This window comes from Lutra lutra, chromosome 13 (assembly GCF_902655055.1).
Source record: "Lutra lutra chromosome 13, mLutLut1.2, whole genome shotgun sequence".
NCBI lineage: Eukaryota > Metazoa > Chordata > Mammalia > Carnivora > Mustelidae > Lutra > Lutra lutra.
Window position 1 is genome coordinate 94,381,548 of NC_062290.1, and position 17,256 is coordinate 94,398,803.

General features: G+C 60.2%; 1 protein-coding gene across 9 annotated transcripts in view; it reads left to right on the forward strand.

Moving 5' to 3' along the window:
• Nucleotides 1–15,428, forward strand: part of SARDH (sarcosine dehydrogenase) — a 60,590-nt gene extending 45,162 nt beyond the window's left edge. For all 9 annotated transcript variants that reach the window (XM_047699267.1, XM_047699264.1, XM_047699262.1 and 6 more), the window contains 4 exons: nt 10,945–11,107; nt 11,588–11,756; nt 13,369–13,504; nt 14,786–15,428. In XM_047699267.1, coding sequence (XP_047555223.1) covers nt 10,945–11,107; nt 11,588–11,756; nt 13,369–13,504; nt 14,786–14,911 — 594 coding nt within the window. In that variant the 3' untranslated portion in view covers nt 14,912–15,428. The remainder of the gene's footprint in view (nt 1–10,944; nt 11,108–11,587; nt 11,757–13,368; nt 13,505–14,785) is intronic.
• Nucleotides 15,429–17,256: the final 1,828 nt, after the last annotated feature.

Here is a 17,256-nt window from a genome sequence, read left to right on the forward strand (position 1 = left end):
GCCAGGACCAGAGGGGGTGGGTGTTTCGAGAAAGCAGCCCAGCGTGACCCCAGTCCCTGGCTGGCCTCCTGCAGGCTCTGACTGCAGCTGCGCCGTGAGCCCCCGTGGGGCCTGGTTTCGGGCTTGCGGAAGCGTGAAGGGGAGTTGAGAGGCTTGGCGTCCACGCTGCTCGGCCTGCCTGTGGCTCAGGGGCACTGGGAGAGAGAACCAGGTAGGAGCACTTCCCTTCCCGGCCAAGGCCGCTCCAAGAGAGGCACCTGGGACGGGACTGGTTCCTGGCCAGCGGGCTGCAGCTGCCTCCTGCCCCGGGGGCTGACCCTTGGCAGCCCCGGCCACTTCCTAGGCCTGGCCCGTGGCTGTCTGTCTGTACCTTGGCCAGCTGGGCCCGGGAGCCAGGCTGAGTCAGATCTGGGACCGAGGGGAAGGGAGACCAGGCTGCAGGACGAACCCCTCCCCGGGGTAAGAGGAGGCCCAGACACGAGGGGAGGGTGCCCTGGGATGCCCGGGTCGGGGTGCAGGACACCCACGGGGCTGCTTCTCCTCACTGTCTCCTCTGAACAGGCCTTCCTGGCTTTGACAAAAACGTATTTTATTACTCTGTGAACAAACGTTCGGTTTCCAACCATCAGTGTGCCGTGTGGTGGCGAAGAGGGCAGGGGACCTGGAGGCAGAGCTGATGTTCCGCATGAGCCCTTTGGGGCCACCCTTGACCTCTCTGGGCCTTCCCCCCTCGTGCCGGCAGGCGCACGGGCAGGACCCACACACGGGGAGGGCCGGCGCACGGGATGCCGGGGTCCGGCTGGGGAGAGGTGGGTGTCGGTATTTTGCTGTGGACCCAGGGAACGTTTGTAAGCCAGGGACAGGGAGAAGGAAGCGCCTGTCCCTCTGCAGGACCCAGCCGAGCCCGGGTTAGCGGTTTCGTGTTCCTCACAGAACCTTCTTTCCCGGCCTCATCCGCGAGGTCTAAGGCAGGAGCAGGACTGCCCACGCATGGTTTGCACACCCAGCTTTATCCCCTGACGGTGGTTGTAAGAGGTTTGTCTTTTGCTTTTTTGTTTAAGATTTTATTTATTCACTGGAGCAAGCGTAAGAGAACAGGAGCGGGGGGAGGGGCAGAGGGAGAGGGAGACGCAGATGCCCCGCTGAGCAGGGCCCCCGATGCGGGACTCGATTCCAGGACTCCAGGGTTGTGAGCCCAGCCGAAGGCAGACGCTTCACCGACTGACCCACCAGGTGCCCCAGTTGTAGCAGTTTTCTGGTTCCTTTAAATGTCCTCCGAGAACCACTTCGAAAACCCACGTGACCCTCTCCCACCTCGAGCAGCGGCCACGGTTGGGCATTCCTTGTCCTGGGCATCGCCCGGTGCTGAGCTCCCCGTGGGTGGCGGGCCTCTGGCGGCTCTGATGACCGGCCTAAGGCAGATTCCTCAGACCCGGAGTCACACCCAGAAACAGGTGTCCCAGGTCCCCAGTCCTGGCTTCCAGTCACTCCACGCGGTTTTCTTGCCCATCTTTTGGCATTTTCTGCCTCCTCCCCATGCCTGGTGCCGTCCCAGGCCTTCTGGGGAATGAGGGGTGCCAAGGTACAGAGCTTCCTAAGCCGGGTCCCGTCTGCGGGAGACCAGCACCCTCGGCTCACATCGGGCCAATCCAGGTTCTGCCCTGAGCCCGGCATTGTAGCCTGAACAGCATTCCCAGCACTGAATGTGCTCTCCCACCTCCACCCCCCCGGTCCCCTACACACCCCCACCTGGCTCTAGAATTAATTCCGGACACGTTGGCTAGGAGTCCCCTGGTGCCGGGCCTCAGGCTGGACCCGGAAGCTCTGGGGTGGAAGAGGCCGGCTCACGGCCTAGCGGGGGGTCGGCTGGGGGCAGGGGGGACCCTGCAGCACAGCCCGCCCTGCAGTGGCCGGGACCCCGTTCACAGGAGGGAGAAGGGAGTCTTGGCAAGCCTGGGCAGCCGGTGTCCCTGTGCTGGGTGGGGAGGGGCTCTGCCCTCATACGGGGGTCCCCCATCCCCCTGCACCCTGGCCCCCTTGGCAGGACTAGAGGAATACACGCCCCGGGGCAGCCAGCAGAGGCTCCTTCCTCTCCCGGCCAGCCGGAAAGCCCTACAAGGGACTGTACCAACCAACGCCCTGGGCCTGGGTGACACCACCTCACTCCTTAGAACAGCCGATCTCCAAGCACACGGATTCACTGTCCTGTGGGGTCACACCTGCATCCCTGTCCTCGGGTGCCGTGGGGCCCATAGGGGGATCGTGCCGGCTAAGCACCTTTGTGCAGGTCCCGGCCTTGGCGCCTGGCCGTGTCACACACCCATCCTCTCGCCCCTCCCTGTCCTCCCTGCTGCTCTCTGGAGGTCATGTCTAGTAACCTGGAGGTCAGGTCACTGCTGCTTGCCCTGTGTGGCCCACCGGGAGGGCCCAGTCCTGCCCTAAGGGGCTGGGAGACCCCAGGGGCCCAGCGGGCCCAGCTGTTAGAGACGAGAGCTACGTGGGGCAGGAGTATGGAGGACGGGATGCAGCAGATGGTGTGGGAAGTTGGTGCCCCAGACGTGCCAGAGTCCTGCTTCCGGTCCTGCCTTCTCCTAAGGGCCAAGGAGGCGTGGGCAGAATGGAGCAAAGGCTTAGTATCCTCAGTGTTGATATTACGGGTTTTGCTGACCTCCAAGTGGCCCAGACCCCATGATGGTCCATGATAGTCCAAGTCTAGGACATAAAGACTTTGCCGTTCACTGGCCAGTAAGAGGGGTGGGGAAGTCCGCCAGGCAGGACCCCAGGCTGTCGGACCTGGGCTGTCCCAGGCCCTGTGGTGGCCTCCCAGCCAGGCAGGGAGGGGGAACGTGGTCATCCCAGAACCCAAGAGTCAGGAACAAAGTCACCCCTGTGCTCAGCAGAGCTGGGGGCCTGCAGGCCTGGCTTCTAGTCCTGCCCTGACCTTCTGGGACCGTCTCTCCTGGCCTCGGTTTCCCCACTGGCAGCACAAAGCCTAGACAATACCTAAAATCGTTTCTGAGCTATCTCATGAGTCTGTCCAGACAGGCTGAACTCTCTCTGAATCCGGGGGGATTTCGTATTCTCCCGAATAATGCGTTGTACCGGCTTCAGCACGTTCTGGCGCCGTATCCCTCCGTGTGAGGAGGCCCCGGGGCCAGAGGGGTGGGCCCGGCCAAGGTTGATGGAAGGTCCCTGGATCCCAGCCAACCAGATGCAGGAGAGGAATGCGGCTTGTGTAGCCGGCAGGGTCACAGTGCACGGAACGAGGAGGGCCGGAGCCCAGACCGCACCCCGGCCGAGGGGGTGAGCAGGGCCCTGCCCACCGTGACCCACACTCACGGCCAACAGATGACCCCGGCCGAGTGGCATCCCCGGCCGAGCGCCATCCTTGTCTTGCAGTAACACCCCAAAACGCTTGGGCCTCAAGCTCGCACAAGCCTCGCATTCCTAGAGGAGAACAGGGGGTGGAGGGAGCTGGTCCCCTTGGCAGCCGGCTGACCCGATGTCCTCGCCTCCCACGGGTTGGCCTCGAGGCCAGCAAGGTTCCCGGTGGGACGCGCTCTCTCCGTGCTGGGGCCCAGGGAGACGTGGTGTTCCTGGCGCCTCGGCCCGGGACAGGGGGCCCGTCTGGAAAGCAGCAGATGCGGGGTGGCGAGCTCATCGCAAGGCGCAGTGGGAAGTGATTTTCTTCTGAAAATTAACTTCAGGTCGGAAGGAAATTGGATTTCTTCTCCTGACGGTGGGACATGCTCGCTGCGGTGCCGGAGGGCTCGCTGGGTTCGGGATGGAATGTTCCCCCACCCGCACAGGTTTCCCAGCCGGTCGGAGGCTCCGGCCTCCCCGCAGAGCCTTCCCCGCGCCCGCCTCTGCCAGCTGGGTTTTAGCCTCCGCCTGAAGTTGTGTTGTACGAGCTTGGAGATCGTCGAGGTTCTGGAAAGCCCGGGGGCCAAGGGCAGGTCCCAGGGGTGCAGCGGAGCAACAGTGCAGCTACTGTTCACGGTGTCCCCTGGGGGACAGGGATGTCTTCTCACCATCAAAGTGTCAGGTCCAGGCGTGGCTGGAATGAGACTGGACAGCTCTGGGCTTGGGAGATTCCGGAAGTCCCTGCAGGATGGAGGGCCGCCCTGCAGGGGACATGGGGTGTTCCGACCCGACGGCCCTGCCTTGCTGCGTGGGGCAGACAGCCGTCTGTCCGGCACGAGCTATAGCTCCGACTGGTGCCTCAGAACCTGTGGCTCCGGCGGTGGCTGGCTGGGGAGGGGTGCCGCCCCCTGTGGAGCATAGTGGAGGGGGGGTCTGTGGCCGATTCAGCGCTCCCGGGGCCTGGAAGGGACCCCTGAGGGTTGGGCAGTCTGTGGAGCTTTTCAGATCCTTGGAGAGAGTCACGTTCTCCACGTGCTCTTGCACTTCAACCTCGTATCTATTCTGTTCTTGGAACTCAGTTTCCACTCATCTTCCCCACCGTCCACCATCATCCCCACCAACCATCTCCATCCCCCATCACAGTCCCCGCCACCATGCCCACCACCCTCACCACCACCTCCACTGTGCCCCACCCGGCAACGACGACCATCACCGCCGTCTTTACTGCCATAATTACCTCCCTCACCTTTACCACTGCTGCACACTGGCCTTCCGGACCGGACCACTGGGAGGAACTGCACATCCCACTAGCACAAAGTGATTAGAATCAAGGATGTCTTGGGAGCCTCCAGGGGGTTTTGAAAGATCCTTGAATCTGTTGCCAACCTTACCCCCCATCCTGTTCCTGTGGGTTCAGGGCCCCAGATCCCTGCAGAGGGGCAGCCCAGGTTCAGATCCCTGCCTGTCTCCTGCCTCTGGGGGCCCTCGGATCCTCAGTTCTCAGTTGGAGAATGTGCCTGGTGTGTTGGGGGTGCTGTTACACAACCAAACGCTTGGAAACCTGTGAAACTGCCATGAGCTAATGTGATCTGAAGGGTTGGACGTGCCGGCCCGTGTCTGTGGGTGTATCTGCTTGAGCTCTCCTGAGATATTTACCCAGAAAGGTACACTGCAGGCTTGTTCTGGTGACGCACATGCCCAGGGCATCCTCCCAGAGCCACATGGCCTCCCCTGCTCCTGGGCGCCTGCGTGGCCTCTGACCTGACCCAGTGCAGCAGTGGCCCAGCCTCTGCCTGGCTTCATGTCCACGGACAGCTGGTGGGACGCAGCAAGGCCCCAAGCTTGAGCTCGAGCTCCTGAATCACATCTTACTAACACCCGAGCACCCAAAATTTTACTGAAATCCAAGCACCCAAAAATAGTGAAGTGAGAGTGAGTCAGTTAGGGCAGGGAGCGCGTGTCTCCTGGCGTCGTGCACGTGCACTCCTGTTGGAAGCCCTGGCTGAGTCCTTGCACGGCCGCTTCCCAGTCGTGGCTTCCCGGAGTGGCTGCGATGGGCTCGTCCCGGCTGGAGGACTGTCGTAGAATCTCTAGGAAGACCCGTGAGTGGTCGTGAAGCTGTCAGGGGCCTGAAATCGGGCACGTGGGGGTCTGTGCTACAGAAGGACCCGCAGCCACTGGAGCTGATGAGCAAACATTACCCAGGACATCCGTGGGCCTAGGGCGAGTGGCTGATGCCCCTGAGCCCCCAGTTCCTTATCTGTAAAATGGGCATGCCCATAGCAGTGCATCACCGACGGTGAGCACCGTGCCTGGGGTTTTATGGGGACGATTCGGTTGAGTGCTCCTAGGAGCCTCTGAAGGACACACCGTTATCATGCAGGGCTTGCAGAAGAAACTCAGAGGGAGGTCAGTCACTGGGTGCAACCCTGGGGACTCATATTCAAACCCAGGCCCCCACTCTCGGCCAGCACGGTGCCTCCTGCTTCTGTACGAGGCTGGCCCCTCACCTCCTTGTGTCAGCAGCGTCTGCGGCCTCTCCCTTGCTCCTGGTGTCCCAAACATCAGGAAAGTGCAGATCACCCAGTCCCTCTGGGCTTTAGGTGCCCACCCATGGAGGAAAGGGTGTTCTGTTTTTACCATCTTAACCTTTTTTAAGTATACAGTCTGGTCATGTTAACTGTATTCATGTTGTCATGCAAACGGATTCCGGAACTTTTTCATCTTGCAGAACAGAAACTCAATACTTGTTAACCAACAACTCCCAGCCCCGCTTCCCCCAGCTCCTGGGAACCAGCCGTCTACTTTCTGTCTCTATGACTTTGACTCATTTAATTCCATGGAAGTGGAATTTGGATTAGGATTTGTCTCTGTGTCTGGCTTATTTTACTCAACATCATGTCCGCAAGGTTTATCCATGTTGTGGCAGGTGTCGGAATCTCCTTCCTTGTAATAGTTGAATAATACTCCGTTGTATGGATAGGGCCCATTTTGTCCCTCTAGGCCTCTGTCGGTGGCTACTTGGGTGGCTTCCATCTCTTAGCCATTGTGAGGAATGCTGCAGGGAACACGGGTGGACAAATATCCATTCCAGATCTTGCTTTCAATCCTTTGGGGCATCTACCCAGAGGTAGAATTGCTAGACACGTGCTCATTCTATTTTTCTTTCTTTCTTTTTTTTTTTTTTTTTTTTTTGAGGAATCTCCACCTCGTTTTCCCTAGCAGTTGCATCAGCAGAGCCCGATTTATCCACATCCCTGCTAACACTGGTTACTTTCTATTTTTGTTTGTTGTTGTTTTGTTTTGTTTTTATTTTTTTACAGTAGTCGTCCTAATGGGCATATCTCCTTGTGGGTTTGGTTTGCATTTCTCTAATGGTTAGTGGTAATGACCAGGCTTTCATTATACTTGTTAGTCATCTGTATATCATCTTTGGAGAAACATCAATTCAAGCCCTTTCCTCATTTCTTAGCCAGATCATTTGTTTTGTTGGTGTTGAGTTGTAGGAGTTCTTTATGTATTCTTGATATTAACCCCTTTTCGGCTATGATAAGTAAGTGTTTTCTCCCACTCTGTAGGTTGTCTTTTCACTGTTGGCTGTTTCCTTTGATGCACAGATGTGGTCCCATGGGACGAATTTTGCTTTTCGTTGCCTGTGCCTTTCATGTCATATCCAAGAAGTCCGATGTCACGAAGCTTCCCCCTGGCTCCTCCTGGGAGTTTTATAGTTTTAGGACTTACACTTGGGTCTTCAATCCATTTCGAGTTAAAATTTGTATATGGTGCAAGATAGGGCCCAGTTTCATTCTTTTGCATGTGGAGATGCAGTTTTCCCAACACCATTTGTTGAAGAGACAGTCTCTTCTCCCGTTGAGTGGGCCCAGCAGCCTCGCAGAGGATCACGTGACCATGTACACGAAGGTTTACTTCTGGGCTCTCTTTCCTATTCCACTGGTTTATTTGCTGCTTTTATGCCTGTACCACACTGTTTTGATCATGGGATCTTGGCAGTAAGTTACGGAATCAGGGACTGAGAGTCCCACAGCCTTACTCCTCTTCAAGATTAATCTGGCTATTTGAGGTTCCTTAAGATCCCCTGTGAATGCTAGGATTGATTTTTCTATTTCTCAAGAAGTGCCCCTGGAATTTTGATGGGGATACATTGAATCTGTACATCACTTTGGGTAGCGTTGGTATCTTAATGACGTTGTTTTCCATTCCATGAACATGGGATGCCTTTCCATTTACGTGTATCGGCTTTCATTTCTTTCAGCAAAGTTTTGTAGTCTTTGGGATAGCAGTCTTTCACTTCCATAGCTAGGTGTATTTTTAAGTATTTTATTCTTTTTGATGCTCTTATAAATGGAATTTTGAAAACATTTCCTTTTTGGATTGTTCGTTGTTAAGGTAGAAAAATTTTTGTGTGTTGGCTGGTAGCAGGCAGCCTGGCCGGACGTGCTTATTAATTCCAACAGTACTTTGGGGGATCTTTGGGGTGAGAAAAGAGTTTAAATAAAACCTACTTGGGGCACCTGGGTGGCTCAGTGGGTTAAAGCCTCTACCTTCGGCTCAGGTCATGATCCCAGGGTCCTGGGATCGAGCCCCACATCAGGCTCTCTGCTCAGTGGGAAACCTGCTTCCTCCTCTCTCTCTGCCTGCCTCTCTGCCTGCTTGTGATCTCTGTCTGTCAAATTAATAAATAAAATCTTAAAAAAAAAACAAACCTACTTTAAGGCCCTTCCTCATGACCGTCCATGATTTTGTGACTCCAGCCAGGGCCTGTGGTTACTATGAGAGAGAGGCGCTCTGTTTTGCAAGGGGGTTTGCCTCAGTTTGGGGCTTGCTTTTAAAGTCAATCCAACCCAATCTTTACTGGCAGATGACTGTGTATCAGGCACCTGCTTCCCATGAACTCGATGATCTCAAGCACCGGCCTCATCCATCTATCAGATAGGGGCACAGAGGTGAGGAGAGGTTGACCCACATGGGTCTGGCAGACCCAGAACCGATGTTCCAGATATCCTCATTCTCAGCTTTCCCCCTTTATTACATGTCCCTGCTCAGAAGAAAAGAGGACTCCCCCAATTCCATTGGCTTTAGTGGAGACATATATGCAGGATGTCTTGAGACGAATAATTTTGTGAATGTAGAAAGGCACCTGGAATTCCCCAGACTCTTTCCCTTGCTTTGCCAGAAGCAGAGGTCCGTCTGCCCCTCTTTTCCTCCGTCATTCAGGAAGTATTTTTTTTAGCACCTACTGTGTGCTGGACCCAAGCACAAGGGTGCCGTGCAGAGCCAGGCCAACCAGCTCCCGGCCTCATGGGGCTCCTGGGAGAAGTGGAAGAGCCCGGGATGTCTCTATCCCTCCCCACCGGTGGATTCAAGCTTGAGCCCCAGTGCTGACCCTCTCACTTAACTGGGAGCATGTGTGTCTGACATGAACCTGCAATCCTGGGCCATTAATGGGTGAGCTTTAAAAATGATTTCTCCTGTTTCAAAATGAGATTGGCTTTGAGCCCCAAGCTCCTCCGTGGGCTGTCTAAAATTAGAACCCCGTTGACAAGGCAGTCTTTGTCAGGGGCCCACGGCTTGCACTAGGGAAGCAGGGAAATGTCAACAGTACATTTTCTGTGTCAATTTTGAGGTTTTTTGAGGGGCCTGGGGAAATGGCAACTCAGAGCAAATGTTCACTCTCTCAAAAGCTTTCAGAATCCAGCCCCGAGGCAGCAAGATGATTAAAGTGTCAGATTTATAAGGAGCCGGGTCTGTGTTGCGGAGAGTGGCCTCCGCCCCCTCCTGTGTAGACAGGATCCTGCCGGAGCTGTGCGGGACTTAGGGCTCAGGGCAGTGATGGGATAAGCTCCTCCATCTCCCATGAGACCTGTGCTTCCCTGTCCTCTCCATGTCCCTTTTGTTTCAAGGACAGTCCTGGGGCTGACTTCACCGGTGGGGACACTCTGGGCTCAAGAACTCGCCTGGGAAGGCCAGGAAGCAGACACCTGTCGCTGGGCGTATAGATGACATGCCAGCAAACCGACTGAGCGGAGACGAGTCCCTGCGCACCAGCCATTGGGCAGGGAGTCGTGCCCTGTGCTGGTGGTGGCCTCCATGCTGGTGCAAGCCTGGCGTCCAGGTGTGCTGGCCGGCCGTGCCCGGAGACCAGCTGCTCCAGCACAGATGCGTGTGCTCAGGCCGGGCATGGTGCCCTGTTTTCACGTCATCCCTGGATGTTGTTCACATTGGTCTCCGCCACCGTGGGGGGCCAAGAAGGGCGCCAGTGATGGAGTGTGCATGCAGAACTTGGCCCAGGGACACCGTGTAAATAGCGCTGTCATCTCTGTGCGGGTGGGGACCCGCGGTCCTTTGCAGACCCCTGGGGCCCAGCTCTCACCGTGTCTGCAGCCTGGCGATAAGGTCTTTCTAACCCCACTGCAGGCCTCTCTGTCCAGCCCTCCCAACACGCCCGCTCCTGCTCGGTGCCCCCGGCCCCAGCTCTCCTTCAAGGCCTGCCTGTCTGCACCGCAGATTCCGCTAACCTTGTGGCTGGGGCTGTCCCGGGCAGGGGCCTTCCTTCCCAGCCCAGGCCCACCCTTGGCCTGGTTGCCACAAGCTGAGGAGCACCTGCTTGTGCTTCTGGCTGGGTCCTTCGAAGACTGTGTCCCGGGGACAGAGGCTGGGTCTTTGGTCAGAGCCCAGCCTCTGGCCGATGCTGACTAGGCCGGGGAGCATTCACAGGGACGACTCAGCACCGGGCTGCTTCCCCTCTTGATACCTCTGAAACCTCGGGGTACGGCCTCGGTGAGCCGCGAGCTGTACCACCCACCTCCCAGTGACTGGCTCGCCAACACACCTCGGAGCTTCTTAAAACCGACAAAGCCTGGCTCCTGACCCCATTTACAGGGGAGAAGAGTGAGGCCAGAGGGAGTCTGGGGGACTTGGCCGGGTCATGGTGGTGATGTCTGCGTCTGGAGCCCCACCCAGCCCCTGCGAGTGCGGCCTTTGCTGGAACTTGCCGGCTTTGCCGATGGGATTGATGTCAGATTCTTGAGATGGGATCACCGAGGGTCGGGGTAGGTCCTGACTCCAGTGACAAGTGTCCCGATCAGAGATGAAAGTAGAGGAGATGCGGACATGAGGAGAAGTCCTGTGGTGCAGAGAATGGAGGGCAGTGACCACACGCCCCTGAGGCCCCCAGAAGCTGGAAGGGGCAGGAAGGACCCTCTCCCACAGCTGCTGGAGGGAGCACAGCTTGCTGACCCCCTGATGTGGGGCTTCGAGCGGCCAGAACTGGGAGACAGCACACTCTGGCCATTCGGTACGGCCTCCCCAGGACACTTGCACAGCCACTGAGAAGAGTTGAGGCCTGAGAACCGTGTGTCCGCTTTCTCCATTGACACCCTTCTTCCCCTTAAAGGTTGCCGGAGCCTGGAGCCCTGTCTTTGGAGAGCCCATGCCCGGGAGCAGGACAGCCTCCGTCCGCCCAGGGCCAGCTAACGAGAATGGTGGCCGTAAGGACCGGCTACCAGTACGTGGCAGCTGGGCCCTGAGCTGGGTCGTCTGAGCCGTGCCCTGTCCCCCCAGGTGCGGGCCATGAGACTCTCCTTCGTCGGGGAGCTGGGCTGGGAGTTGCATGTGCCCAGGCCAGCCTGCGTGCCCGTGTACCAGGCTGTGATGACCGCGGGCGCCAAGCATGGCCTCGTCAACGCCGGGTACCGGGCCATCGACTCCCTGAGCATCGAGAAAGGTGTGTGCGAGGGTCGCGCGGTGCCGGTGGGCCGCCCAGAGCCATGCTGCAGGCACGGGACTGTCGCCCCCCACACTTTTTTCCTGCCCTGCTCTGTTTCCCACTTATGCCTGCTTCCCCAGCCCGCCACCCCCGCCCCTGCACCCTTCCTGCGCTGCCCATGAACGCGGTCTCCCATGCAGGGCCTGGGGATGGTGCTGGGGTCCCTGACACCTGTACTTGGAGGGCGAGCAGGAGACGTGCTTGCCCGGGCGTGTGGGGACGGGGCCACAGCTGGGTTGGGCATCAGTGCCTGGGTGTCCCTGGGAAATCTGCTCCCCGGGTCCCTCCCCAGCGTCTCAGCTGACAGTGCAGAGACTGAGGGCTCGTCCAGGGCACCTCGTGCAGGTGAAGATGCCTCCTCCCAACCCTGGGGCCTTCAGAGGAGCCCATCCCCCACCCCTGCAGGGCACTGACCCCGGGCTCTCCTCCCCCGCCCAGGCTACCGGCACTGGCACGCAGACCTGCGCCCCGACGACAGTCCCCTGGAGGCAGGCTTGGCCTTCACCTGCAAGCTCAAGTCGTCCGTGCCCTTCCTGGGGCGGGCAGCCTTGGAGAAGCAGCGGGCCGAGGGCCTCCGCCGACGCCTGCTGTGCCTGACAGTGGATGAGTGAGTAGCTGCTGTCCTGTGTCCAGGGGACATGGGGGGGGCACACCCTCCTCAGACAGGGCTTTGGAAAGAGAAAGGTGGCGCCAGAGCCACCTCCGTGGGTGTGGATCCAGGCCGAGGTCCCAGAGTCCCAGTCACTGCGCGGTGACCTCCGGCCGTGTTCTGGTTACATCCTCCCACTGCCCGGGACGTGGTGGGTGGGGGATGGAGGGGAGGCTGGGGTGAAACGACCCTCCCCACTTCCAGACGGAGACCTTGGGTGCCAGGGGACAGGGTCACTTGGCCCGGGATGGAGAGCCCACGCTGTGGGGACCCACAGCCCCCCTCCACCCAGGGGTGGCTTTGAGCAGATCACTCTGCTCTGTCCTTGGGAGCTGGACCCATACTGTCGCCGGATTCCACTTGGGCTCGGCGACTCTGAAATGACACCACCAGGCTGTGTGTCGGCCACGGCGCCGAGGGAACCTGGGTAGAAACGGTCTCTGGCGGCCGGGCTTGGTTGATTTGCTGCTGACAGGAGGCCCCAGGTGGAGCCGCTTCTCCCGGACTTCTGGAGCCGACCAAAGACGTGTCAAGAGCTTCAAGGGGGGTGGGGGGCAGAGAGGGAGCGGAGCTGTGGCTTGTCATCGTCCTGCTGCTTCTCCCGGGCTCCCGTCACCTGGGCCCGCGTCAGGCTGCTTGTCCACCAACCGTGTCTCCAGTGAGGGGACGGAGCTGGGGCTGGGGTCTGCGGAGCCCCTCCGCCCGCTGGCCTCCGGAAAGTGCCTGCAGCCTGACGCCCGGAGCTCGGAGCTTCTGGAACGGCCCCTGCCACAGCCCGGCTCGCCTGCCTGGGTGTTCTCTGCCGTAAGATCCACCCAGAGCTGCGCTCAGGAAGGTCTGGTCCTGATGAAGGACATGGTCAGGAGTTGTGGGGAGTTGCCCCTCTGCTCTGGGCCCCGGGCCACGCGGGGACCCTGGGCCTGTCTCTTCATCGGCCAACGGCACATGCTCTGCAGCACCGGGTGGGATGAGAGTCGGGATGTGCCACGGACCCCCCGCCGGTCCCAGCCTTTTCCCTCAGACAGTCTCAGAGGTCACTGGACCCTGCCTGCGCGGACCCACGGCCACGTCAGCATCGGGTCCCAACCTGGCTCCCCTGACACGGCCCCAGGCACAGTCCGGCTCTCGGTCGACAGCACCAACGAGGCGCCCAAACTGGCCGGTGACTTCCGGGCGCTGGTGCGGCTGTGATTGCAGGATCATCTCTGTGATTTCTGTTCTGAATTCCCAAAAATGTGTGGTCAGCGCTCATTCCTTACGCGCACTAAAGAAAAGGACATTTGCTAGATGATGCGTCGTACTGTGAAAAGAACGCCAGGCAGAGGACAGCAAGCCTCGGGGGCATAAGGTTTTAAATTGCTCAGAAGTCAGTGAAGATCAGTGGAGAGGTGGGCCTTTCCCAAATACCCACGGCCTGTCTGCAGACACGGCAGCCAGAGCCCGGCTGCGGTCTTCTCTGCGTGGTCGGGAGCCCGGGCACAGGCATGCTGGGGGCGCTGGGTTGGCTCCGGGCGCACAGGACCCCCTCTGGGGGCTCTGGGGCCCCAGCCTTGTGTCTTGCTTCTTCCAGAAAGGTGCCCATGTTCGGCCTGGAGGCTATCTGGAGAAATGGCCAGGTGGTGGGCCACATCCGGAGAGCGGACTTTGGGTTCGCCATTGACAAGACCGTCGCTTACGGCTACATCCGGGACCCCAGCGGGGGGCCGGTGAGTCGAGCCCCTCACCCCAAGGGAAGCCGGGTTCCTCACCAGATGCCCCTGGGACGCATGTACCCCTGCACCAAGCTGGGGGAGGGGTGAGGATTGGGGTGTTCTCCGGGCAGGGTCAGGGCTGTTTCTGTGTTTTCTGTCTGAAAGAGTCTGACTTTGGGAGCTCCAGGCTTCTCTGCGTCCGAGGCCCGGCCCAGGGCTGGCACCCTCTGCACCAACAGCCTGGGGTGGACACTGGACACCTGACCGTCCTCCCAGGACCCCCTTCCTGTCCTCTCTACCCTCATCCCAGAGGCGCTCTAGGCATGGGGGACACGTGCATCCGTGCACATGAATGTGTGCACACGTGTGCACACACAGACTCGTGTGCAAGCATGGGCACAGCTTGCCACGTGACCCCGTTCCTCCCTCCACTCTGGTGGGGGAGCAGGGGCGGAGAAGGGCCCCACTGACGGCCGGGAGGGGTCAGAGCCCAAGGGGGTTCTGGAATCTCTTGCCAGACCAGCTGGTCCCAAGAGGATCCCTAGAGGGTCACACTGCACGGGCTGGGCCGTGTGGCTCGAGAGAGGAGGGGGAGGAGCTCACCGTCACAACACCCTTATGGACGTAGCGGCTTGCATCGCTGGAGCACCACGCGAGCCCTGCAACCGCTGGGACACGGAGGCGCTGGAAGGCTCTGGCTGCGGGGCCGGGAAGCCTATCCGTCTGGGGCTGAGCTTTCCTGCCTGAGCCGTGGCCGTTCTCAGAGAACTCTGGGCTACGGCTCCCCCCCCACCCCCAACAGAGACTCTAGAGGGTCAGCAAGGAGGAGGCGGGGTGTGAGTCAGACGGCCCAGGCAGGGGTGCAAGGGACGAGCTGGGCCTCAGGAGGGGGTGGGATGCAGCGGCTCCCACCCTGGGACACTGGGGGTCCTGGGCCCCGGTCCCGCATGGCTGGGAGAGGAGTCTTCTACGTCTCAGAGCACGGCCCAGATGCCCTGTCCATGGCCAGGCCCTGGGTGTCGTCTCTGTGCTGAGAACAGGACCCCTGAGCGAGGCCAGCAAGGCCAGTGTGCCCAGGGCCCGGGCACACCGGGCTGTCTCCTGTTGCCCAGATTCCCAGGGGTCTGCTGCTTCTGGGGCAGGAGGTGGTCAAGTCCCACTCGGGGCCTTACCTGCTCAGGACAGCCCCTCGGTCCGGAGGGGGGCCCTTGGCACAGAGAGGCGTTTGCCTCAGGTGGGTATGAGCCCTGCACCCAGCAGGTGACGAAGGCCCCCATCCCTCCTCTCCTGTGTTAGGTCTCGCTGGACTTTGTGAAGAGCGGGGAGTATGCTGTGGAGCGGATGGGGGTGACCTGCCCTGCCCAGGCTCACCTCAAGTCCCCCTTCGACCCCGACAACAAGAGGGTGAAGGGGATCTACTGATGTCCGCATGGGCGGAGCCTCTGCCGAGCGGGAGGCCGAGACCTGCTCCGTCCTCGTGACTGCGATGCGGTTCCTATCCTTGACTTTCTTGTCCCGTGGTCCTGGGGGAGGACCTCGTACAGGGTCTTAAGTGACTCCCTCAGTCCTTCTCTGGGCTTTCGGAACTCAAAACATCTACTGGCATGACCCTCTTCCCTGCCTTCTGTCCCTGGGTCCTGGGTCCCTCCTGCTCTGCCTCGTCCCCTCTGCCTCCCGGATCACACCCCCAGGACAACGATGGCCACCAGGCAGTCCCAGCAAAGCTGCGCTGTGCGGCCCTGCCCAGGCAAGCCTGACCCTCTGGGGAGCAGAAGGCGACAGATGCGTGGGGACGGGGAGGACGGGATTCCTGCGGACACACACCAAAAGCAGCCAGAGGACTGGGGGGTGGGCAGGCCCTGGCTGATTTCAGAGGCTCCCACCCCTGGAACCGGTCAGGCTAATAAAGTCGAAGTCGTGGGAAGACGTTTGGGTTTCAGATGGCCTTCGGAAAGCTTTTTGGCCCTCAGCAGACCACAGGCCAGGGAGCTCAGGCCTCTGGCTTTGACACGCTTCAGGCAAACAAGCACCTGCAGCCCCCCCGGGTAGGCCCGGCTCCTGCCCGAGAGGTTCTGGGGAAGCCGAGTGGACCCCGAGGAGCCAGAAATGGAGAGGAGGGAAGACAGCTTCCCTGACGGCCTGGCCGGTCTAGCCCAGACTGAGAGGGCGCCCTGGGAGGGCGCTCCAGGAGAGGACGCACAAGAGGCCGGAGGGCTTGCCCGAGGCCCCCAGCACGTTCCGACCCCTGTCACTGGGGGAGAGGCGGGTGGCTGGGCCATCTCAGCGGCAGACCACTGGGAGCCCTGGGACCCCCGTGAGGCCCCCACTCCTCTGAGCCCTCACACGGGCCCACGGGTAGGAGATGCTGGGGTGTCCTGTGAGCCCCGAGGAGGGAGCCGAGGCTGGGGGCCATGACGGGCTCAGCAGAGCGGGGCCGCCACCAGCCACCATCAACCCAGCGCGGCAGCCAGCTGCTTCCGCCCACTGGGGCAGGAGGGCTGCCAGCCGCGGCCTCATGTCTGGCTCCCCGGGCTGAGCCCCGCAGGCCCCCACGCCCCCAGCGCGAGCTGCTTTCCGTTCCTCCTGCTCTCTCTCTGCTTTGTTCTCCCTGTGTTCCCATCCCCCCAAATTAAAGGCCTAAAGCCCCAGGCTCCCTAGCGAACGTGCTAGCCCTCTGCATGCCGGGCAAACTCAGGAGCCCCTCTCTGACCCAGGGCTCCGAAGGCCAGGCCAGGGGGCAGGGCTTCGACCGGCCCGGGGATGACCGCCCCTTCGACTGGCCAGCACCCAGGGATCCCTCAGCAGCTGCCACCTTGGGCCCTACCAGATGAGGAAGGAGCCGGAGCAAAGCCCAGGACAAAGCTCTCCTCCCTGACTGGGGAGGAGGACAGAGGGCAAAGGTCCCCAAAGAGAAGCAGACACGCCGGGGCACAGGAAAGGGGGTGGGGAGACAGAGTGAGCCTCTGGGCTTTGGGCTGAGCTCAGGGAGGCGTCCCCATGTGGCAGTCTGTGAGGATGTTCCGGTGACTCTCCCCTGAGTCCGTCCGGAGCCCAACCCCGTGCTGTCCCCCCGGCCCCCGCAAGCCCCACAGCCACACCTCACCTCTGGTTATTATGCTGGCCTCCCCTGCCCGCTGGCTCCCCACTGCAGCCTCCCTGGCACCCACGTCTCCTGCTGCCCCTGCCCACTCAGCTCAGCCACACCAGCCTCCTCCGGTTCCCCACCTCAGGCCCTTTGCACGGCTGTTCTGTGGCCAGAAGTTCCTCCCCAGATACCCACGGGACTCACCTTCTCACCTCCTTTGGGATTTTAACTTACGTGACTTTCTCTTTTCTGGACAGGGCTGCCCCCAATGTCCCTAACGCCTCCCTCCCGCACTCCCTCAGCTCACTGCGTCTGCGTACTACCGTAGTGTTTGCTTCCGAAGTGTTTGTTGACTGTGTGTGTTCCCTACTGGAATGTAAGCGAGGGCACCCCGGATCCAGCCCCAGAGCCCACCACAGGGCCTGCTCCCTGGCTGGGACTGGATGAGTATGTCAGGCCGGAGGAAGGAGAGGGGACTGGAGTGGGGAGACCCAGGACTGGAAGGACGAGGGGACAGTGGGGCCACCTCGAGGGCAATTGTGATGGTCCTGGGTCCATTTTGGGCCCAGAACTCTGGTTTTCATGAGAATGTATGCTGAGGGCAGCTCCTAGACCCCACTTAAGCTGGGTTTTCAAGGGATGGGGCACAACCCAGCCCCTCTGAAGTTCCAAAGCAGGGAGC